This window comes from Amphibalanus amphitrite, unplaced genomic scaffold (assembly GCF_019059575.1).
Source record: "Amphibalanus amphitrite isolate SeventyFive unplaced genomic scaffold, NRLGWU_Aamphi_draft 002338F_arrow, whole genome shotgun sequence".
NCBI classification, from domain to species: Eukaryota; Metazoa; Arthropoda; class Thecostraca; order Balanomorpha; family Balanidae; genus Amphibalanus; species Amphibalanus amphitrite.
This window is the reverse complement of record NW_024883806.1, coordinates 1,533-26,331: the sequence shown is the minus strand read 5'-3', so window position 1 is coordinate 26,331 and position 24,799 is coordinate 1,533. Positions and strand designations below refer to the sequence as shown.

Sequence of the window (24,799 nt, the reverse complement as noted above, 5' to 3'; positions counted from 1 at the left end):
TTGGCTGCAGTAACACCCGTGTTGTGACAGGACTGTCAACAGTTTCCATCATAACAGTCGCATTGAATCACAATTTATCCCACCCGGCGTTCTCCAAATGAGATTCAAGTGGATTTAGAGCATTCCGCTTTTGCTTCCAAGCAATGGACGTCGGTAGAACTTTGCCAGCGTCGCCACAACTAGCTTTGCCAGGCCCTGAATCACGCAGTGTTATCGTTCCGACTCCTGAAACCCAACAGTGACCGATATTGCAGCGGGCGATACACTATCGGAGCTAACAGGCTGTGTGTGCACGTATCGCAAGGCATGCGACAAAACTGCTAACCATACGCTAGGCAAACTTTGTAAGTCAGCTGAATCACTGCTGTTTTTACACAACAGATGCGGAGCAAGAGCTGGAGTAGAAGTGTGCAAACAAGAAATAGCTTAACTAACCAAACAGCGGTGTCAAAAGCATTTATCTTTCTAGTTGAGGTTTATTTGCCATTGGGTCTACAGTGCAGGGGTATTTCTATCTCGCACTCCTCTGAGATGCAAAGATAAGAATTTGTTATCTCTGCATCTCTCTGAGATGCAAAGATAAGGTCTCGGACTCTCGAGGGTTCATATCCAAAAATCAAGAGTTCAACTGATGATGGGTCAATAACCGAACGGCATTTTTAATGGCTGTTTCTATATGAAACTTATGAAATAAAAACAAACTACTCTAAATCTTTGTTACATAGATGAATACACTTAAATATAATATTTAATTAATTAAGAATAAACCTCAACATAGAAAGATATAGGATTCCTCATGGCTCACTCGTGGAAGATCGGATATCTTTCCCTCGCGTGTTACAGAAAAACCTCGCTCCTGCGTCGCTCGGTTTTTCAGTAACCCGCTTGGAAAAGATATCCTTATCTTCCACTCGGAGCCATGAAGAATCCTCTATCAGAAACATTCTAACGGAGTCAGTAAAAAATCAGCCCACAGCCGTGGTAACGGAACAGACAGCTAAAATAGCGCCAAAGGACGACTGAAGCCAAAAATAAACCAAAACCGACGTGAAATCGCTATTCATTTCCATTCACTAGCCCGCATATCCCCCGCACAAAGAGAGGTCATGTACTGTGTACGGAATACGCTTTATTTAAATTGTCCGGCGCAACAGATAGGTATCCAGTGATCGGCTCGCCCGTTAGTTCTGCAGGCGCTCCCATTTCGCGCGCATTTTATTCAAATCACGCGCCAAAACATGGCGCCGACTGGTGGAGCGCGCGCGGCGCCGGTCGCCATGACAACGCCGTGTTTTCTTCAACGGCGCCTCCCGCTCCGGAGATACAATCTGTGATCATCCAGCGGGGTTTTTCACACAGCAGACAGTAATCGAAACAACAAACGACCGAAACCGAGCGGCGACACACTCACGCGCGCGGGACAGCACAGCGCTCAGGACTGAGGCGACCGAAAGCACCACTCACGAGTTAATAGTTCCTAACTCTTGGCCGACGGCGGAGGCGGAGGCGGCGGCGCTACCACACACTGTACAAAATGACGGCCGCCACTGCGGGCGCCGGCCGGTTGACTTTAGGGAGGGGGATGTTTGAGGACAATAGAGAGCCGCCTGGAGTGAGAACACTCTCGAGTCCGTCACTGGCGGGCGGCGGTTCGTCAGCACAGTTGACGCTGAGCGTAGAAGAGACATGTGTTCAGTAGAAGACGACCTGGGAGGATGGGGAGACGAACGAGGCAGAGGAAAGGACCAGACGGAGAGGGGGAGGAGGAGGAGATGGTCGGTGAGGATGGGAGGGAGTGAGACAGCGCGAGCACCCAGCCGCCTTCGCGAGCCTCCGACGCGCATTAAAAGAAGTTGTTTGCGTGGTCGCGCGCGGCCGCCGCTGGTGGCGCCGCCACGCGGCCGGGACGCGAACCATCTGACCGGCCGGAACCCTTCGCCCCGAGGACAGATAGGACAGAGAAAACGGCGAGGGGAGAGAAAAAGGAGAGAGAATGGCAGATAAATCACTAGATCCTAGATATTAAGGTTTAGATTAAACATAAATACAACCTAAGATACGAACAACCACGGTGAATAACTGGATGAGATATCTCTAAGCTGGCGAGCGGCAGAGACCAAGACAGAACTTTTACATAGCGCACATATTCCTTCTGATTATTCAAACTCTAGCACACTGTGAGACGGGACCCCTTCCAAACAAATACACACGGAGAAATTGGACACTTCCGGACACTTCGGTGATTGCTATCGAAACCCGAGATGCGTCCCACGAATCATCCTGGTCCTTCAGAACCTGACCTAGTGCCTGAATTCCATACAGGAGGTTCTCTGATCATCACTTTCCTTCAAGACGAAACGAGAGCCCCTGTGACGTACAGGTGTTTGTGGGGTGCTGCTCTATACCAGATATACCGATGGATTCAAGAGCCGTCTTGCTGAGCTAGCATTAGAGGTGTGCGCGACAGAATGGCACGTGCCTACGACAGATCACCACCAGCTAACTCCATGTTCAGGTGCGAGCCAGGGAAACATGACGACATAAAATTGAATAAACACGAGATACAATACCAACTTCACCCAAACGAAACCAAAAAGAGACGGGAAGAGGACGTGTGAATAGGCGGCAAACAGACGACATGAGTGTGCCACTGGAGAGGCCGGAGGAGGGGTGTTTCAGAGGGGCGCCCGGGCTCCGGACCGTCCAGTCCGATCGGCGCGGCTACAGCTAGTCTTCTATCACATCGCGTACTTGCGCGTCCACTCGCGGGCAACCTGCAGACAGCCAGAGAGTCAGAGTCAGAGTCAGAGTCAGTCAGAATAGAGTCGAGAGCTAGCTACAGAGGTGTAAGTCTACAGAGCTACAGAGGGGAGAGACGGGTTTCAGAGAGCGAAGTAAGGGACCGGGAGTCCGATACAGACCAGTCGAGTCAAAATGACAAAACGAGAGTTACAGCACAGTTTTTAGTTCCAACGACAGGAGAGTCTGAAACTTTAACTAAAGTAGGGAGTCACAGCAGAGTCTGTGAGGCAAACACAAGAGTGGGAGTCAGAGTGACAGAACAAAAGTAAGAACTGAGGAGTCAGGAGTGATAATTGGAGTAGCAAATTACATGCAGGAGGCATAACAGATGAGAATACATATATGTCGACAGTAGTTAAAAACGTCCTGGCAAAGAATACAGAAAGGTTAGGAAGATAGTTGTTTGTGTCTTAAACTATTTCAGAAACGAAGTTCAGCCCATGAATGAATTCCGTATTGAGCTAAGGAGGAAATAAATGACTGTTTAGTAAATGATTCTCTAGTCTCTGAAAAATATCTACCATTGCCGAAGAACGATTAGAGTAGTAGTTAGTAGTAGTTAGACCCAGAAAACGATCAAACTGCCGCGACACCCATGAACTGCGAATCAGAAGCCGCCTATAGAGCAGCGAGCGATTTCCAACGACCCGAGTCATGGAGAGATTTCAGGCGGAGTACAGATAGCGGCTTGAGTCACCGGGGTGAACTCTGAACTACCGACCCTTATCAGCCGCTCTGGGAGGGTACGAGACCCGCGCGGGGACGAGAGAGAGGCCAAGAGAACTGGCCGGGTCGGACAGTGGTGAAGTGTTTAAGGCGATACATGAGTTAGAATGTGGATGCCAGTGGCGGCGCCACGAATTTTCGCCAGTGGGGGCAAGCTTGAGGTGACCCGACTGTTGTCTGATAAGCAAATCTGCAAAATCCATGAGCACCTTGCCCCTAGATGTTGCCATTCAAAATTATTATGGTACTCATGTGTGATGTGACCTCGAATGACCTTTGGTTGACTTTGACACGTGAAAAGTCCTTGGTGATGATTTCGTAGCCGCTGATCACGATTCTGGCATCCATTTTGCTCTAAGCATTCATTTAAGAGCCTCAGGATGGGAAAACATGTCTTAATTACTAGATGCCGGCAGCGCTCTTGTGTTGCCTTGGGCCAGAATTGGATGAACGGAACTGAGGGCACACACCGGGCAAAACCACCGAAACCCAGACTGAGCTCGGACTGAACCTGAAACCAACCGAAACATCCCAAAAATCTTTGAAAGCACATGAGATTCGTGTGGATATCTACAGGGTGTCCCATAAGTTCGTTTTCACCTAAACTTTACGTTTATAGGCTCTCTTGCTTAAAGGCACGCTGGAATTGGTTCGTAACTGAGCTTACGTGGTTGCCATGGCTCGTAGCAATATGCTCCACAGTAACTAATTTCTGTAGACAAAATAGCTTTTGCTAGAGAGCCCGCTTCCTACAGAGACGGCTAACGCCGCAACATAGAGGTCTACGATACGGGTACGTCTTGGTATTTAGTCAGCACGCGACCATTCTCGACGATTAAGGGTGATTGAGGCCTACCAGTCTGTAGACAATGTCCATCGCTAACTGAACGCACAGCCAGCAAGTGACGCCGATGATTTGTCGGGAGTCAATCACGGTGAATGAACATGAGTAGGAGAATGAGTGGGAGTAGGAGATATGCGACAAACGGTCCGAGAACGAACGTTTTGCTGATGCACTTGATACGGGGACCGTCAAAAACAGACGTACTATTATAACCGCTTATCATGAATGTTGCACTGGTCTTCTGTTCCCTTTTCAACATCAACCAAATTTTGTGGGGGCAAAAACATAGTCTTGCCCCCACGGCCTCCTGCCAGTGGGGGCAGTCTGCCCCCACTGCCCCCACGGTGGCGCCGCCCTTAGTGGATGCAACGGCAACTTGTGTGGCTGAACAAACCAGCTCGGAACATGATACAAATTTGCTTGCTTTGAGATAAAAACTAAACATATAATGGAGCAGACTGGAATGGAATAGCTGGAATACCAACTGGAATTCTGAACGACAAAAAATCCCATGAAAGAACAGTCAACATAGTGGAACTGAGCACTTATGAACATTACACATGCCCTGGGAAACGAGGAATGCCATTCACCCAAGGAAACCAACAGCGAAAACCATGTCAAAAAGCAATGGGCAAGAGAGCAAGAACTTAGTTTTATCATGAAATGGCGGGCGTTGAGGAGCAGGCTATGGCGCAAAACAGTGAAAACATCGAAAATACATATCGCGTAACGCCGGAAACAGCATGCGATATTGAGATCCGCGTCACTTCCCATACAACGAACAAAGAAGGTGATTCACCAGTGTGAGTCAGAGACTACGTGTTTGTGTTTTGCGGACACAGCACACAGCCTACCCGATAGAAATGATACCGAAACGCAAATAAACATACACAAAAAGCTATGGTGCACGTAAAACAGATACGTTTAAAACTACGTTAAAATACCCCCGTGTATCTATACCCCAGAAGGAAGATGTTTCTGAAAAGTCAAATGAGCAGAAACGGCATTGCTCGAAGTGGGCATTAAAGTAACGGTGATGCTTGTAAATGCATTTCAACACCGCAAATAAAAAGTACTCCAGTGGGATTCGAACCCGTGCCGTGGGCGGCCGACTCACCTCGTTATACTTGTCCCGGTCGGTTTTATAGACGCGCGCGATCTCCGGTACGAGAGGATCGTCCGGGTTTGGGTCACACAGCAGCGAACAAATGGACAGCAACACTGAAAAGAACAGATTAAAACAGAGTCAGTAACAGAGTGGCATGGGGAGGATACGTAACAGACGGATGACGTCATAATCGATAGGTGACGTCTAATTACAATACAGATGGATCATACAAAAACAGGCGAAGTCATCACGGCCGAAATCGCCCCTGGCGGCAGGCCGACACCCATAAAGAAGAAGAAGAAGGCGAAGTCATAGCAGGATGCTCATGTCGCAATAGACAGATGGCGTAACAACTGACTGAAGTCATACCTATGTGAAAAAGGCGAGGGGATAGTTCGCGTATGTGAATCGTAAAGGTAACATTCGTCAGAAAATGAAGGTCAAGCTGAAATGACTTATCATGCACGTCGGCAAGGTGTCGAACCGACTTTACGTTTTCCGGCACGATTAAAGGCAGCAAGCAGCTGTAAGCTGGCTTAAAAATCGTTAGGTACTCATGTAACTTTGTGTAATACGCGGTACGCCAGATAATTTGCTGAATGAAGACGCATAATACTAAACGGAAACAGCCCTTTACTGTCGGCGCACAGCGCAGGAGCTATGTCGCTCAGGAACCCCACATTGTTCACTTTTCCAGCATCGGTATTGCTACACAATGTAATCCGATCACAAGCCAAATGCTATCCATAGTGAGATTGAATCAATAATTAAGAAACTATAGAAGACCTTGCTCTTTGCGCTCGTAAGACCGTTGCGTGTAGCACAAATTGCACACAGGATGTTACAACAATGTCCGAAATGTAACACTGTACAGAACAGCCATACTGTTACGTCAAATGTATATCGTCGTCAATCCCTCATTAGAACACAGAAATCGGACTCTTCAGACTATTGATCATAAAGAATACGGGTAATTATATGGGGATATGGAAAATGAAGATACGGCGAATATTGTGTCAGTAGGTACTCGACGTAAGAGAAGCTATGTAGACAATGAAAGACAATACCGTGACAAGGAGAGAGATCAGCCGGAAATTACGAAACGCCAACGGCCGCTGCATCAACCAATAACGGTACACGGCGACCCTAACGGTGGCTACCTAGGTAAAGTTGTTGGGATTTATGAACAGCGGCCTTCAGGATAAGAATACATACAGGCAAGGAAGTGCCAATAGAACGGAAATTTAGAGCAACAATAAGCCTGCATTGTATACCGTCGGATACCGAAAACAAACCACTTACATAAAAGCATACAGGGTGTCTCAAAAGTTCGTTCACAGGTACCAGCCATGCTTTTTTGTCAATAATTCTGAATCAACATGAAATTAACAGTCGAAATTTTGCATGGGCATTGGTGACAACCTTCCTCAAGCAGTCTCATTGTTTTCAAGTGCATTCGACCCTTCATGAGCTCACAAAAAGGGTTCACCTCTGACCATGGGTCAGGCACGAAAATGTAGGTTGCAAAGTCGGGTATGCTGTGAAACTCTCTGTTTCAGGAGTAATGGGAATGGTTAAGTCGGAAATGACACATGGCTAAGTGTCGGCGAGGATGAGTGCAACATGATGATCATCTCATAAAAACGGTGGCTAAAATTTTTGAAGGACGAAACCATGCGAGACTAAGGGCGTTTTGAACGACCCTCGCACGACAGCAGACTCGTGTTCCGGAAAGCAGCTGAAAATGCGGTCATAACTATTGAAAACTGGCAAGAAGGTCACAGACAGAGGTTACCCATTTTCAAAAAGTGCAGGTCATCGTAAAATAAAGACAAATTATAATTTAAAATTGTTTATAATATCTATAACGATAATTTTTGGGGACAATAACACAAAAATCGTCAATGCCAAGGACACCTGACCCTCCAAAAGTGTCAGTTATTGTAAAATTTTATCTAACGAAGTTTCAAGAGGCAGGTCTGCAGCGAATAATTTTCTTTTAAACACAAAATCCTGATAAAACCACACGATGGACAGGTTTGGGCCGTTTACAAAGCAGAACATCTCCCGAGGAAAACATTCCGCAACCGAGCGAAGGTCTTGGCATGGGGAATGACGAGCGCTTGGAATTTGCCAAATTTGCACAATGTGTCTGAGAAACAGACGTCCGACACGTTCTGCTACCATATGATGCGAAAAATTTACTCCTGGCACTTCCCGTTTGTTCAGGACTGGGGTCGTTTTGAAAAGGAAAATGGCGCTTGGGATGTCGGCGCCAGTCAATCATGAAGGAGTTAGCGCCAGAGAATGCCTACAAAATACTCAAGAATGGTGTCGATGCAAGCTGTCGGCTTTCAGGGAAAATCAGATGTTGCCGGGGAGCTAGTCAAAACTAAATCCGAGGCAGAAACTGCAGGTGATTCCCCTGCAAGAGCTTGAAAGCTGGTAACCTTTTATCAGCCTCCGGCAGCTGACGGAGCAACAAAAATCGGTATGGGCAAATATTTTTGGAGATACAGCAAAGGGGTTGGTTTCCAACCTTCTTAATCAGTTGTCAAAGCATGCATATTTGTCTAGTGTACACACAGACACCAAAACCTTATACTTTTGGCTGGTTCTTATATGCTTTATTGGCATGGGAAATGTGTGAACGAACTTTTGAGACACCCTGTACATCTGCTAGCCCAAATCATTATGTATCCGAGTAAGTGGTAGACGCCAGATCAGGATCGAAATGACACTAATTATTTACCAAATACCAACCAAACTGCGTCAAAAAAAAAACGCAAAAAATAAATTAACGGAATTCTGCCCGCAATGGCAAAATCACGGTACGCAGATCGTTTCAGGCGCATTTCCACGCTCTCTAGTGAGGGTCGATCTTCCACTCAGAGAGTCGGCTGACGGAGTCCCTACACCGACTGTATACTCAGCTGTCCAAAATGGGCACGCTGTTGAACTAAGATAGCCAGGTAATGCGCCCCATCATGGTGTGTGTTTGTGACCCAGAAAAGCTGCGATGGATGGTGTAGCCCAAGACAGCGTGAGGTACTATGTGGGACAAAGCAAGGACAAAGTATCTCATGGATAAGTGTGCGGACATATTTCGGCTACTGCAATATCATAAACACACAGACAACGCAATGGCAAGAATTTAGATAAAAAAGATCTAGGAAATTTCTAGAAGCTGGTTTGAAGTCAACATTGTAGTCACATAAGCCACTTACGAAACAAAGATCAGGCACCGTGACTTTCATGGGGTAATGAGCGAACTTTTAGAATTAACGAACTACAAACAGATTCCAAATGAGTAAATAGCCGCTGATAATAGCCTTACGTGGGATACCCTCAGCCACAATACTACAAATTACCGCAATCTCGCATGTGGCCGCCGGTACGGCGTGTTTTTAATTTGGTTGCGTCGAGCCGATCTTGTGACGTCATTTTCGCTCGCTCTCACTTCCGTTTCACAATTGTTTACGTTCCCTCGCGTTTTCCTTATTTCCGTTGAACTGATCAGCCCACGAGGGAGAAACGTATGTTATTTATTTTTCTAATGTGTTTCATGTTTTTGCCATATATTATTGATGCGTGTACCCTGTGAGCTCGTTGGTTCCGCAATTTAAATAGGGCAAATGTGTTATATGACTAGAAATCGATTGGCTGTGGGTCGGGAGAGTGCGCCAGTTTGTGTGACAGCGGCCACATTTTGCCCCACAGGTCAAAACGTACCAGTACCTAAGTACGTGCCAAAGTACCAAAGAACCAGAGCCACTACGGACAGCTATGGCTGATGCTCATCGTTGATTTAGTGTCTTTTGTTTTGTTTGCCAATTTGTTATCTTTTATATACATGTAGTTTATTTTATCCTTTGTTTTTCACCACTGGCGTATGAAGGCCGGTTCAGTTTTGACGTATCCCTAGTGGGATGTAGAGTAAATGAATTGTATTGATTTTGTTGCCATGAGTAGTGTTTGGCAAAGTCGATTAACCATGTACTTACCCACTGACTCGTATTTGCCCACTGATGGTGCTGCCCTTGACTAACTCGAGTACTGACCAATGATTGACCAGCTGATTCCTGTTGACCCACTCCGTACTTGCCTGTAGTTAGCACATGGTCTTCAATCCTGTCTTGGCTGTGATACCTACCTACCTACCTGATGATGGATGGTCATAACAGTCAAGACGAGTTGTCTGATGGAGCCAGGGCTCGGAGGACCACAGAGAAGGGTGCACAGTACCAGCTCGGCATGAAGCAGAAGCTGTACAAGCGTGCACTGAGTTCCGTCCGTGCATCAGGTCAGAAGTTGTGCACAGCAGTATCACAGAATGAAAGGCACGAGCAAGTCAGAAGTGAGTACGACAAATGGAAAGGGCTCTGCCAAGATCTGGTGGCGGCTGATGAAGGGTTGCGGTTGCTACTACCTCCAGAAGATGTTGTCTACCATGCGGACAGACACTCCAGGCAACTTGAAGAAAATGATGCAGTCTCAGCAAAAGTGATCAAGTTCCTGAGTACTGTTCAACAAGTAGAGGCAGCTGATGATGTGGAACCACAAGACAGTGCGTCCAACCTGTTTGCGACCACCAGAACAGCTCTATCGACCAGGGTAAGCCGTCAGTCAGGTGACTCGACTACAAGCTCTGCAAGGCTGAAAGAAATGACAAGACAAGCCGAGTTAGCAACAAGAGCTGCCCTAATGAAGAAGAAACTTGAACTGAACAAGAGAAAACTTGAAATGCAGTATGAAGAAGAAGAGGACAAACTGATGACCGAACTCACTGTGAGTGAGGCAAGAACAAGAGCGATTGACAAGTTTGAAAGAGAGCTCACCAACAGTGCTGAAGGATGTCGACCTGAACCGGATGCAGCTGCAGAAAGGCTACAAGTGATGCACCAAATGGAACTGAATGATGGTGTAAGAAGAGGCCAAGAAGCAGAGAAAGCGGAAGGTCAACAACTACAAGCGACTGTGGTACGACCCAGTCAAGAAACTGAGCAATCCCGAGTGGCTTCAAACCAGAACACAGGTGTGGTTGAAGATCTCGTGAACCTCCTGAGGGAGGAAGTGAGGCAGAATCATCTTCCTTCACTGGAGCCAGATGTTTTCCATGATGACATTGGCAAGTTTGACCTCTGGCTCAAGGGCTTTGAGACTTACATCGAGCACAGAACCAGCTCACCGATTGAACGCCTTCACTACCTTGGCAAGTATACCGCAGGAGAAGCCAAGCATGCAATCATGGGATATCTTCAACTTCGCAGTGAAAATGCCTACCAGCAGGCGAAGACCAAGCTCATGGACAGGTATGGAAATGAGTTTGTGAAGGCATCAACACTCAAGAACAGAATCCGTAGCTGGCCTGCCATAAGAAGCGGAGATGGAAAGGGGCTAAGGGAGTTTGCTGACTTCCTGGAGCAGTGCCAAGCTGCGTCAAGTGCAGCTGGCCACCTGCGAGTGCTGGATGACCAGCACGAGAACAGCATCATGCTGAAGAAGCTGCCAAAGCCTCTTGTTGACCGCTGGAGAAGGTATGTAGACCAGAGGCTCTACGAGCCAGCTGAAGGTGAGACGGCAGGGTTTCCTCGGTTCTGGGAGTTTGTGAGATTCCTGTCCAAGGAAGCCAGAGTTGCCTGTGGACCTATCCAAGATCCTGTCACACGAGATGAGAAGGAGGGTGGACGTGGAGACAGGAGGGTGGCCAGAGCTCTCCAAACCGGTGCGACTGCAGCTTCAAGAGACGGCGCCCCTCGCTCTGCTACTCATGGCTGTGTTGTGTGTGCTGAGGGTGCTTCTGCTGAAACCGTACCTGTCCCTCATCCAGTTGACAAGTGCAAGGTGTTCCTCAGGATGAAGCTGAAGGAGCGACAAGCAGCTGTCATGAGGCATGGTCTGTGCCGAGGATGCCTGAAGCGGGGTCACATCTGGCGATCCTGTCAGAAGAAGCGGAACTGTGAGACCTGCGGAAGAAGGCACCCAACCGCTCTACATGATGAGACCTTCACCGCTCCAACCTCAGTCGGACAGGACAAGCAGCAAGGAACAAGGAGACAAGCTGGATGCGAAGCAGGTCAGCCCAGAGTGGAAGCCACATCTCTTCGCGTGGCGTCTGAGGCTGGAGACGGGCGTCCAGGCTGCATCCATTCCATGATCATTCCTGTGTATGTCCACCACAAGTCTAATCCTGACATGAAGGTCCTGGTCTATGCAGTCCTGGACCCCCAGTCCGATGCGTGTTTTGTATCAGACTCAACCTGCGCAGCACTGGGTGCCAAAGGTCAGCAAGTTTCGTTGGAGCTGAAGACTGTGAGTGGACCATCTGTGGTATCAAGCTCAGCTGTCCAGGATCTGGTGATGGAGTCGACACAAGGTGACTGCACTGTCGAACTCCCACAGTGCTTCTCAAGAGAGGCGATACCGGCAGACAGGTCCTGCATCCCGAGACGGAAGACAGCTAGGATGTGGCCACATCTTCAGTCCATTGCTGACGAGTTGCCTCTCCACTACCCAACTGCAGAGATCGGACTGCTCATCGGGGCAAACTGCCCCAAGGCAGTGAAGCCAAGAGATGTTGTCACTGGAGAGGATGATGACCCCTGGGCTGTGAGAAGTGCTCTAGGATGGGGCATTGTCGGCCCGGTGTCTGACTCCAGGACAAGCATGACTGCCTGCCAGTACGTGGACGCTGGTAGAGGCGAGCGAAGGCTGTGTCACTTCGCTTTCAGAACTGCTGCCCGAGAGATGACGCCTATGCAAGTGGCTCAGCTGTTCGAGCAAGACTTCAGAGATACCAAGATGGACAAACCGCAGTCTGTGGAGGACAGATTGTTTCTCAAGAAGATGACGGAAGGAACTCGTCAGAGGGAAGATGGGCATTTTGAGATGCCTCTCCCCCTGAAAGAAGATGTGAGACTGCCCAACAACAAGGCCGTTGCCATGCAGCGCCTGAAAGGACTCAAATCGAAGTTGGTCCGGAACGAAGCCTTCAGACGTGACTACACGACCTTCATGGAGGCTACCGTGGCCAACGGACATGCAGAGAAGGTCCCAGAAGGTCAGCTGCGGCTGGACAATGGAAGGGTCTGGTACCTGCCGCACCACGGGGTGTACCACCCCAAGAAACCCGGTAAAATTCGCGTCGTATTTGACTGCAGCGCGGAATTCGGTGGGCAGGTCCTGAACAACCATCTTCTCCAGGGACCAGACATGACTAACAGTCTAACCGGCATACTCTGTCGGTTTCGAAAGAACCAGGTAGCCGTGACATGCGACATACAAGGCATGTTCAACCAGGTGGGAGTAGACACAAGAGATCGGGACTTTCTGAGGTTCATGTGGTGGGAGAACGGAGATCTGAAACAGGCACCACAGGAGTACCGAATGACTACCCACCTGTTTGGAGCAAGGTCATCACCCGCGTGCGCCATGTTCGCGCTCAGGAAGACTGCTGACATGTACGAAGACGCAGAAGGAAAAGAAGCAGCCGAGTTTGTGAGAAAGAATTTTTACATTGATGATGGTCTGACCTCTGTTGACAGTGAAGATGAAGCCATCGACCTGATCGACTCAACTCGGAAAATGTGTACCCGTGGCGGGTTCACCCTCCACAAGCTGCTCTCCAACAGCGTGAAGGTGCTGGAGTCGGTGTCACCCGAGAGCCGCTGCTCAGAGCTGCAGAGTCTCGATGTTGGCACGGTGTGTCTGCCAGTCCAGCGAGCTCTGGGTGTCGAGTGGGACACCGAGACAGATGTTCTGCAGTTCAGTGTACAACCCTGCAAGAAGCCATCGACGAGAAGGGGGATCTTGTCCACAGTAAGCTCAGTGTTCGATCCCCTAGGCTTTGTCTCGCCTTTCATCCTCAGGGGTAAGCAGATCGTGAAGGAGCTCTGCCGCGACGGTTTCGGTTGGGACGATCCCGTTCCAGATGATATCCTGACGCGCTGGGGCGACTGGACTTCTCAGCTCGAGGCACTGTCGTCATTGCGCATTCCAAGGTGCTACAGGACGAGCGACTTCGGCCTCGTGAAGCGGACAGAGCTACATCACTTCTCAGACGCCTGTACGCACGGCTATGGGCAGTGCAGCTACCTGCGTCTCATTGATGAGCAGGATCGGGTCTGCTGCAGGCTCGTGATGAGCAAGGCCCGAGTCACTCCCTCAAAACCCGTGACGGTGCCCAGACTCGAGCTCACTGCTGCCCTGACCTCGGTCCAGGTGAGCTGCTTTCTCCGAGAAGAGCTGGACATCGAGGACCTGGCAGAGTACTTCTGGACAGACAGCCGAGTGGTCCTCGGCTACATCTCGAACGACGCCAGAAGGTTCCATGTCTTTGTAGGGAACCGAGTGCAGCAGATCAGGGATCACACCGAAAAGGACCAGTGGCTGCACGTGGAGACTAAGTTGAACCCAGCTGATCTGGCCTCCAGGGGCGCGAGTGCTGCAGAGTTGGAGAGCAGTGATCTGTGGTGGAATGGACCTCCATTTCTCAGAAGCACCAACCCGCTGCCGGGACGAGATCTTGACACGACTCTGGACCAGAAAGATCCTGAGGTGAGACGCGCGGCTCAGACTGCCGTGACACTTCAGACGACCACGTCAGAGACGGTTCGCTTTGCAAGTTTGACGGAAAGGCTTGAACGCTTTTCAGACTGGCACCGAGCCAAGAGAGCAGTCGCACTCTGCCTCAGATACAAGGACGCACTCCTGGGGCGGCGTTCGTCACCTGACCGCCCGTTGACTGTGACAGAACTCGAAGAAGCCGAAACTGTGATAGTACGAGCTGTGCAGGAAGAAACGTTTACAGAGGAGCTGAGGACGCTGAGCTCGAAGATGACGGCGTCAGAGCAGGGTGAAACAGCTACAAAGGCCATCAAGAAAACAAGCAAACTGCACAGATTGGACCCCTACGTCAATGAAAATGGAGTGATCTGCGTCGGCGGCACAATCAGGAGAGCGGACCTGCCGGCGAGTCAGCTACACCCGATGGTACTCCCACGAGCAGGTCACGTTACCCGCCTCGTCATTGACCACTGCCACAAGAGAGCTCATCACCCCGGACGAGGAATGACGATCGCCGAAATCCGCTCAGCAGGATTCTGGATCGTTGGCGTCAGAGGCGCCGTGTCCCGTCACATTCTGCACTGTGTGATGTGTAAGAGAATCCGCGGCACCTTTCAGGGACAGAAGATGTCCGACCTGCCTGAGGAGCGTCTAGTGCCGTCTGAGCCATTCACTTACAGCGGCGTGGACCTCTTCGGTCCGTTCTATGTGAAGGAACGGCGCAGTGAACTGAAGAGGTGGGGAGTCATGTTCACCTGCCTCGCTTCAAGAGCGGTACACATCGAGACGGTGAACTCTCTCTCCACAGACTCGTTTCTGAACGCTTTCAGAAGGTTTGTTGGACGACGAGGCCCTGTAAGGACTCTACGCTGTGACAGAGGAACGAACTTTGTCGGAGGGAAAGCAGCTATGGAAGCCGCTTTGGACGAAATGGACGCGGGAGAGATTCAGCGAGAACTGCTGAAGAACAACTGTGACTGGGTCGACTTCCAGATGAATGCTCCCTGTGCTAGCCACATGGGCGGCATCTGGGAACGTATGATCCGCTCCGCTCGAGCAGCGTTGGACGCTGTGTTGAAAACCCACGCCGAGCAGATGGACGACGAAGTGCTGCGGACAGTGATGGTGGAAGTGGAGGCGGTAATCAACAGCCGTCCTATTCCTTTCCCAGAGATGACCCAAGTAGATGTAGTAGAACCTCTGACCCCAAACCAGATACTAACACAAAAGACGAAAAGGGTACTCCCGCCCCCCGGTAGATTCTTACCTGTAGATGTGTACTGCCGCCAGCGATGGCGCAGGGTTCAGTATTTAACTAACCTCTTCTGGAGCAGATGGATGGCAGAGGTACTGCCGACGCTACAAGAACGCCGGCGCTGGACGAGAGAGCAGCGCGGGGTGGAACCTGGCGATGTCGTCCTCATGGCTGAACCCGACTCGCCGCGTAGCAGCTGGCCCCTGGCGAGGGTTCTGCAGTCGCTTCCCAGCAGAGACGGACTGGTCAGGAAGGTTCGGATCGTGTCCGGCGGGAGAGAGCTGGAGAGGCCCGTACACCAGCTGGTGATGCTCGTACGACAGACGGCGGCGAACGGCGAGCACAGCCAGCCGCCCGCTCGCCGAACGGAAAAGTGAGCTTCCCGGCGGCGACGGGGAGGCGCGGCCGCGGGCCGCGGCAACATGGACGACCGGACTTCAGATGGAGGTTCGCGGCGGCAACGGGGAGGTGCAGCCGCGAGCAGTGCGGTTAGCGTCCAGTGAGCGCCGACCGAGCGCCGAGTGGATGTCGTGAGTGCTCGGCGGCGAAGGGATGGTGCGATCACGGGCGGCCTGGGCGGCCCGCGTGGCTGAACGGACGGTGGATGACGTTCAACGCTGTGGACGAGGAGGCGCGTTTCGAGCGGCTCTCTGAGCCATCAACCAGGCGCTGGACTACTGGCGTTCACAGCTGTAGATGAGGAGGCGCGGTTCGAGTGAGTGGCGCCCTTCGAGCGCCAGCCGGGCGCTAGACTGACGTTTGCCGCTGGCGAGGAAGCAGCGATGGTGCCGAGAGCGCTCTGTGATTGGAAAGTGTATCGTGTGGGTGATGGGTAAATCACTGCAGAGTGAGTGATTTAGAGGAGGCGTGTGGCCGCCGGTACGGCGTGTTTTTAATTTGGTTGCGTCGAGCCGATCTTGTGACGTCATTTTCGCTCGCTCTCACTTCCGTTTCACAATTGTTTACGTTCCCTCGCGTTTTCCTTATTTCCGTTGAACTGATCAGCCCACGAGGGAGAAACGTATGTTATTTATTTTTCTAATGTGTTTCATGTTTTTGCCATATATTATTGATGTGTGTACCCTGCGAGCTCGTTGGTTCCGCAATTTAAATAGGGCAAATGTGTTATATGACTAGAAATCGATTGGCTGTGGGTCGGGAGAGTGCGCCAGTTTGTGTGACAGCGGCCACATTTTGCCCCACAGGTCAAAACGTACCAGTACCTAAGTACGTGCCAAAGTACCAAAGAACCAGAGCCACTACGGACAGCTATGGCTGATGCTCATCGTTGATTTAGTGTCTTTTGTTTTGTTTGCCAATTTGTTATCTTTTATATACATGTAGTTTATTTTATCCTTTGTTTTTCACCACTGGCGTATGAAGGCCGGTTCATCGCATGACTTCCGTAATATGGGTATAAAAAAGGTAACCAGCTTGTAGTGTACGGAGTTTTATGGGTGATAAATGTAGGGCGGGCGGCGCACCACCAACCTGCATGACTTTACCGCATTTTGTGGCATGCAAAACATCTCGAGATGAGCGTAAAAAACGATCACATTATCGAACGATGTTTATAAAACCAGTGTATATAAATATAAAACAACAGCGATGGCCGGCGAACATTTCCGAGATCCCGGGGGATTCCTGGAATTCCGAGCACGTGGCGCTGGCGGTCAGCTCCATTTTCACGGGAACGTGTTTGGGCATGTTTTCATGTTTATATAACCATCAAACCTGTCACCAAATAATTCATAATTTTCCCAAACACTTCTAAAGGACTATGATAGATCATCTCTCAAAATGGTTGTGCTCAGTGTACTCTCACTGGTTGAAATGGTGATACCGGTTCTTACCTTTGGAAATGGTGATACCGGTTCTTACCTTTGGAAATGGTGATACCGGTTCTTACCTTTGGAAATGGTGATCACGGTTCTTACCTTTGGAAATGGTGAGGGCGGGCGACCACTGCGAGCGCAGAATGTCCAAACATATGCTACCGTTGCTGTTTATGTTAGGGTGGTAAATTCGCGTGGTGAAAGCCACCTGAAATCAGAGATACGACATCAGACACAGGAATACGTCATGCTTAGGCGGCAAATTCGCGTGGTGACAGCCACCTAAAACCAGACGACATTCGGTGACACTTTTTCAAACTTGTTCATGTTTGTCTATCAAGCCGCGCCCTCCGGCGGGTTTGAACACCCCCTGCGGTTTTTCGCAGATATCTATAAAACGGCCAACTTATCTTGCATTTTTTTTTCTAAACATGTGGAAATTTCAGACCAAGGTCACTCAAAGCCAGGTCACATGTCATGTCAAGTGACTTCACCTCCCAAAAAGTTTCAATGTCTGCCATAGCTACACCGACTGACCGACCATTTTGAAACTTGGAGCGATTGATTAGGAAAACAGCATGTACAAAATGTATATCTCGGAATTCTGATATCGCTGACCCAAGGTCAGGTCAATTTTGCGACCTCTCCATTATAAGTAAAGGGAAGAAAATTGAAATGCGCCTCTTTTGGAGGCACGCCATTCTGAGCACTCTCAAACACTGAATTACAAGTAACTATGACACATTAAACAATGAGCATGGAAATAGCACCTGTGACCCCTGTTTATGTCCCTGAGGTCATCTCAGGTCACAAATACTACTTAAATTTTTCATGAATAACTTTTGGTAGAGGCATGCTAGAACGATGACAACGCCTTAGACGTGTTCAGCTCGACAATACGGATCGCCTAATATGTAACTTGACCTATTCCGGTCATGTCATGATGCGTCTTGACAAGAGGAACACGATGCCGATAAAAGTAAGTTCGTGCAAGGTTTGAACCAAAAGCTATTGCAGGAAAGTTTGCGCAAAAATCGTCTATTTGGCAGTTTTTGCCCCCTGCAGGCAAAACCGTTGACCTCAAGTCAAATCTTATAGAATTAATCGGAAAGAGCGATAATAGGGCTATCAAATGCGCTTTTCCAGGACGTGCTGTAGCTCTATTGTTTTCAAGGTATGCGCCGGTTTGTTTTCGATCTGAAATGCGGCGACCTGTGGCCTTCGATGACCTCTGGTGACTTGACCTTTGACCTGACCAAAAAGTGACTGAAGTTAATTTGTCATTGTTTTAACGCTATTTCGAACCCCGCCTTCCAGTATCGCTATGTGGACCAGGAGCCGAGAGTTAGAAGGGGGGGGGGGGAGAAATCAATCAATCATGATTTTCCCAGCAGAGCGTGGAAATCAAGGAGCCCCTGCGGGGCGTGGGTCAACGAGAGGCATTCGGTCACTGTTTTCTATCAACATGCTGCCAGCCTATATAGTTTTTTCTTAAATCTTCTCAATGGTAAAATTCATCAAGAGAATGTGGTGTGACTGACATGAATCCCAAATGTCACAATGCTAATTTCAACCAATTGAGAGCAAGTGAATAAACAGTACAAACTTTTGTCTATACACTGGACAAAGTAAACAAAGCAAGCAACAAAATGATCTCATTGAGCAAAAGATCGGATCATTACACACAAGATACCATTCAGAGTGACCAATCGACAATAAATAATACGTGAAGCGTTTCAGTCAGATCCCTCTCACGGTCGACACACACTACCTACAGACACGATTCAACCACCAATCGACAGCTCCCGGCCGTGGCTAGCGTATAGGCACATTTTCAATCGCACTCGCACCCCCCAAATGGCAAAATTCGGCCCCTCGACTATGTCGCCAGACGCTCCAGAGATGGCGCTGACTGTCTGCGTGACGTCAGCTCACACGACCGGCGATCGCCAATCATAAAACGTGCATGTCGCCGCTGGACAACCAATTTCAGCGTACTGTCTTGCTTTTGCCCTCTTGTTCTGAAAATTTCGCCAAGAAACATGACGTATAACCTTCATTTAAAACCAAATTTGCTCCCAACCACTTTGCCGTAAAACGCCGCAATACGCACCAGACCATGTCATCAAGTCGTGCAGAGTACCAGGGCTTATTCAAGTCGCTGAAGTTCGCGTCCTTGATTGCTCAGTTGGTAGAGTGGTGGACCTCTGAGGTGTGCGTCGCTGGTTCGATTCCAGCTCGGGATGTTTTTAAAACGTACTTATATCTTTAGTTGCAGTACCCGGCCGCTAGGGTCGCGACCCCGTAGAGGTCGCTGCGGTCCCCACGTGACCGACCGGCCGCAGTCACGGGCCAGCGGCGGCGCAGTGTGGGGCGAGCGGGCGGAGGGGTTGGTGCGGTTACTGCGGTGCCGTCAGAGCGGCCGCTGCCGGACAGCGGGAATGCGGCATGATACAGACATGGGAAGGGGGGGGGGGGGGTAGGCAAATGGTGGATGGATGGATGAAGAAATGATGGAGGGAGGGAAGAAAGGGTAAGTGAGCAAATGATTGAGTCGGTGAGAGAACAAGTACAGAGGATGGAGCCGAAAGATGTTTTTAAAATGCACTTACAGCTTAGTTGCAGCACTCGGCCGCTACGAATAACTACATTACCGATCCTGAGTGGCGGGCGGGGGGGGGGGGCGAGGTACCCGATTTGGGATAGGTTGGTTACAGAATTCCACAAAATACTGACAAGATTATCGATTATGTTTAGTGGGGACGGGGAAGGGCACAGGGAAGGGCACGGGGACAGGACGGAGACGAAGACGGAGACGGAGATGTAGCGGCCAGCAGGAGCGGGGACGGAGACTGAGACAAAGAGAGCGGGAGCGGGAGCGCGGGAACGGGGACGGAGACGGCGACGGAATCGGAGACCAGACAGATACAGAGACAGAGACAGAGACAGAGACAGAGACGAGACGGAGACAGAGGCGGAGACGGAGATGAAGCGGTCAGCGGGAGGGGGATGAACACGGGGACGGAGAAAGAGAGCGGGAGCGGGAGCGGGAATGGGAGCTGGGACGGGAACTGGGACGGAGATGGGGATAGAATCCGAGACGAGACAGATACAGAGACAAAGGCAGAGAGGGAAGACGGAGACGGAAACAGAGCAGGCATAATTATATCTTTAGCACTGAAAACATTACCGATCGTGAGTGGTGGGTCCCGGAGGGGGGGGGGGGTGCAGAGGGAGGAAGGCGGGGGAGGGTCGGGGCGAGTCACTCAGATTTGGGATAGGTTAGTTACAGAATTCCACAAAATACTGAAAAATAGCGAATCATGTTTAGTATTACGAGCGTACCAATATACGTATAGCGTCTTGAACTGGGACATAAAAACGTATATGTATCTGCGGCGCGGGCGGGGAAGAAGCCACTAGCCAGTACTTTTTTTCAGTACCAAGAGGGGATTGGAGTGGAGGGGAGAGGAGAGGAAGGGAGGGAGTGGAGGGGAGGAAATCGAGGGAGGGAGGGAGGGAGGGAGGGGGGAGCGAAGAAGTGCGATGAAGGAGACGGGGAGAGGAGGGAGAGAGACGGATGGGGAGGGGTAAGTAAGCATACGATTGGATCAGTGATCGACAAAGTCAGAGAGCGGAGAGGAGGGAGGAAAGAGGGATGGAGGCAGGGAGGGAAAGAGAAAGGGAAAGGAAAAGAGAGAGAGAGAGAGAGAGAGAGAGAGAGAGAGAGAGAGAGAGAGAGAGAGAGAGAGAGAGAGAGAGAGAGAGAGAGAGAGAGAGAGAGAGAGAGAGAGAGAGAGAGAGAGAGAGAGAGAGAGAGAGAGAGAGAGAGAGAGAGAGAGAGAGAGAGAGAGAGAGAGAGAGAGAGAGAGAGAGAGAGAGAGAGAAAGAGAGAGAGAGAGAGAGAGAGAGAGAGAGAGAGAGAGAGAGAGAGAGAGAGAGAGAGAGAGAGAGAGAGAGAGAGAGAGAGAGAGAGAGAGAGAGAGAGAGAGAGAGAGAGAAAAGCGGGCATTATGGACGGGACGGGCAGGGATTTCTATATAGATGTTCAAACGACGATTAGCGCTGGTAGGCGCGGGAGGGTGACCTAGGACGGGCAGGTATTTCTATATAGATGTTCAAACGACGATTAGCGCCGGTAGGAACGGGAGGGTGACCTAGGACGGGCAGGCATTTCTATATAGATGTTCAAACCACAGTGTATATAAATAGTTCAAACGACGATTAGCGCCGGTAGGCGCGGGAGGGTGACCTAGTCAACAAGGAATAATATGTGACATGCTCACCTTTGGAGGTTTGAAGGGATAATCTGTGGGAAAGTGTATGGTGAGGAAGAAGACGCCTCCTTGATACGGACTGTCGGGCGGGCCCATAATTGTCGCCTGCCAGTGAAACACTGAAACAAACAGAACAGACAATGACAGAATGTCAGGACTGTCGCGCAGGCCCATAATTGTCGCCTGCCAGTGAAACACTGAAACAAACAGAACAGACAATGACAGAATGTCAGGACTGTCGCGCAGGCCCATAATTGTCGCCTGCCAGTGAAACACTGAAACAAACAGAACAGACAATGTAGCAAACAAACACTACCCAGGTACAAATGCAGGTGTAGATATGCAGCAGACAAACAAAGCAATCATGTTCTATATGCCTAAATGGCCAATTGAAGTAGTGGTAAGATCAGCCAAACAAATTGATTTGACTCGTAGTGTGATAATGGCACTTTTCACGCTAAGGTAGGGAAAGGCCATATCAAGATTAAATAGCATCCCATGCAGAATGAACCCATGTAAGAGTCCTTAGCAAAAATGGGCAGTTACAGATGCAAATCAGATAGGCATTGATCATCAAGATTCCATGTTGCCAACAGTGTCTGTTTCAATTTTACTCACAATCGTCTCCTACAGGCCCTGCAGAGCATTGTGCTGGCGGATCACGGCCGAGGTCTTGTAGCTCCTGTGAACACGTGCCAGAGAGTCATTACAATGAGGGAATCTTCAGTAGGTATTCAGTGTACTCCTTGGGTTGTTTTGGGGAGGACTGATGACAGGACTGGATAGGCATGTAATGCTGACAAGCAAAATAATTCTTATCACAAACAAATTCATGATAGCAGTAGCACTTCATTAGGCAGACTCCACTGACTGAAATTCAGCTTCAACATGTGGTAAGACATTATTTAAGATTAGGGACTCCAGGGAGGATTTGAAAAGAGCAAAAGCAGGCAACTATTGCATTGTTGCATAATCCTTCGCATATCAATATGTAGTTCAGCGGCACATTCATAACCATTCTAACGAAAACTGTTGAAGAACCCATTTGCATATGCAGGGGACTAGGAAAATATGTTGATTATTAGAACCTGTTTGGTCCTTAGCAGCATTGCCGTAGCAAAACAGTTGAAGTTTCCTTTTAATCTGGGTCAAGTTTTGGCATTCATTTCGCGATCACCGTTGCACCGCACCGACACCTCCTCGTACCTTATTAATTCTTTTCAAAGACATACTAAATGTGAGTGTCTCCTCTCAGCCCCGATGATGACAGAAGGCTTAAACCTAGGAAATATCCCGTAATCCCCGCCCGCACGCCTTCGCAACCGGAATACAATGCGCAAAGATGGCTGATCGGGGAAAGAGAAGGGAGTACCTATCACATTCTATCTTACAAACCACGATTTATTTGTGTTTGGTGCAGGAATGAGCTAATAAATGCTATTTTTCTTTTTCATTTGATCGTTGCCCTTAATTTTGAAAGACAGAAGATACTTTATTTAGGTAAATTTCAAGCGATTTTCACTAAAATGTTGGTAAAGGCAATCAACTACTAAAACATAATGTTGAAGTACTGTACATTTAAAATGCCTGTAAATACTCAACAAAGGCTTCAAAAAGCAAGAGGTAAATAGAAAAGCGTTAAAAAATGAGACAGTTTGATGAAGAACGAACATAAAAGTGGTGACAAAATAAAAGCTTGCAAATTCATCAGATTGACATATCTGGTCTGCGATCAGCTGATCGGCAAGGGCAGATTGACGCGGCCCCCGGTCAACAGACATGGTAGCCCAAATCTAGTCGGATATGAAAATTCTTCTAAATCCATAGACTTTAATGTTAAACTGACTATATTTGAGAGGGTTTTATGAAGATACATGACCAGATACAGAAAAAAAGCGAGATGCTATCTTGTAGATTAAATTGTCTACTATCTGCGACTTTTGAAGTGTTTTTCAATCTGAGGTACGGAAATAGTGTTCCCAAGACACTGAGAGTAGCCATGCTTTACATTAGACCCAATGGCAAAAATTCGGAATCTGACGAAATTGGCCATTTTTACGTCTGATTTATGAAAATTCCAGACAGGATATATAAAAACCCGAGATGCTATCAGGTGGGAAATTTCATTGTCTATTACCGCTTTTTGAAGTGTTTTTCTCTCTGAGACCGGCAAATCGTGTTCCCAAGAGACTGAACGTAACCCTGTTCTACAGCAAGACAATGGCAGAATTCTAATATTTGATGGAAGATATCTTCGGTGATAATAACCTTACTACTAATTGCAATGCTTCATTGGAAAGCTCAACACTGGCACTATCATCGGTCTCTGCATTGCTATTTCACAGAACAACAAGAAATAACGTTTTGAAGCCTTTGAATATTGACTTACTTTTCATCGACGGGCTCGATCCTCATCACCACCGATAATTTTCCGGGAAGTCAGGATTTTGCAGATATTTAAACAGAATTGCAGAGCTGTGTTAAAGGAAATAGTTCACATTTTAACATGGGTTTTTAACTGGAATAGCAGTTCCGTAGCTTGGGCTGAGACGAGCATAAATCAGGAGCTTTTACAGCCCAACGATCACCCTAGGCAAAGATATTCTATTTCTCGTCCCGAAAAAGGTGCCTTGCGTTGAGGTTGTGTGCCTTGCATATATTTCCATCCAGTATGAAACGAGCATGGGTCCCGAAAATTATTCAGAAACGCTCCAGTAACAAAAGAAAATTATTCAGAAAATTCTTCAGAGGCGCTCCAGTAACAAAAGCATGAGCAGATCGCCCAAATGCCGGTGGCCGCGATAATTTCTCTAGCTTCTGAAGAATTTTCGGGACCCATGCTCTTTTCATACTGGATCGCGTGTGCCTTACAGAAACTGAAAAGTTCTTCCTATATCAAAAATATAGAAAATAATATTTTGTTATAAAAAGGTTTTATTTTCTTTGCTGATCATTTTGAACATGAAAAATCATAAATCCATTGCAAAAAATATAATTTCGTGAAAGTGAACTATTTCCTTTAATACTACGGCACTTAAATACACATTTTAAGAAAACTGCTTTTTCTTAGCATGAGTTAGGTCTCAGAAACAGCAACATGTCGATATAATGAGGAAAAATAAGTGCAAATGATCGCGCAAGAGAGTATCCTTAGCTCCCTAGCAACCACCTAGCAACGTAAGGCAAAATAGTAAACAACTCTTGTTGATATCAGGTACTCAGCCTTGGAAGCACACTAGACGGTCACCATACTGGGCTTCATACTGAATTTTGCATACCAGAATGGATGTTTCCGACTAAAATTATTTTTTCACGAAATTTATCTTTGTTGCCCTACTATTTTTCGTAAAACCGAGATATACAAACATCATGATATCAAAAATAATA

The 24,799-nt window shown here is 48.5% G+C and overlaps 1 protein-coding gene and 1 long non-coding RNA gene across 2 annotated transcripts; one reads left to right on the top strand and one right to left on the bottom strand.

Moving 5' to 3' along the window:
• Positions 1-1,104: 1,104 nt before the first annotated feature.
• On the bottom strand, positions 1,105-22,779 carry LOC122376832 (ubiquitin-conjugating enzyme E2-17 kDa-like). The gene is made up of 6 exons (XM_043356803.1): positions 22,619-22,779; positions 22,031-22,094; positions 21,422-21,531; positions 17,238-17,343; positions 5,490-5,593; positions 1,105-2,774 (listed from the first exon to the last, which is right to left on the bottom strand). The coding sequence occupies exons 1-6, from the start codon at positions 22,640-22,642 to the stop codon at positions 2,739-2,741; spliced, it is 444 nt and encodes a 147-aa protein (XP_043212738.1). The 5' UTR covers positions 22,643-22,779; the 3' UTR covers positions 1,105-2,738.
• LOC122376833 lies at positions 8,908-9,348 on the top strand. The gene is made up of 2 exons (XR_006255709.1): positions 8,908-9,016; positions 9,201-9,348. It is a non-coding gene; the product is annotated as an uncharacterized LOC122376833 (long non-coding RNA).
• Positions 22,780-24,799: the final 2,020 nt, after the last annotated feature.

What these genes read in the sequence shown, in the direction of transcription:
- LOC122376832 (XM_043356803.1), bottom strand. Translation starts at nt 22,642, where the DNA reads ATGTCTTTGAAAAGAATTAATAAG. An exon ending in ATCCCTTCAAACCTCCAAAG is followed by an intron (nt 17,344 to 21,421) that starts GTGAGCATGTCA and finishes CTCTGATTTCAG; the next exon opens with GTGGCTTTCACCACGCGAAT. An exon ending in ACCGGGACAAGTATAACGAG is followed by an intron (nt 2,775 to 5,489) that starts GTGAGTCGGCCG and finishes GGCTGTCTGCAG; the next exon opens with GTTGCCCGCGAGTGGACGCG.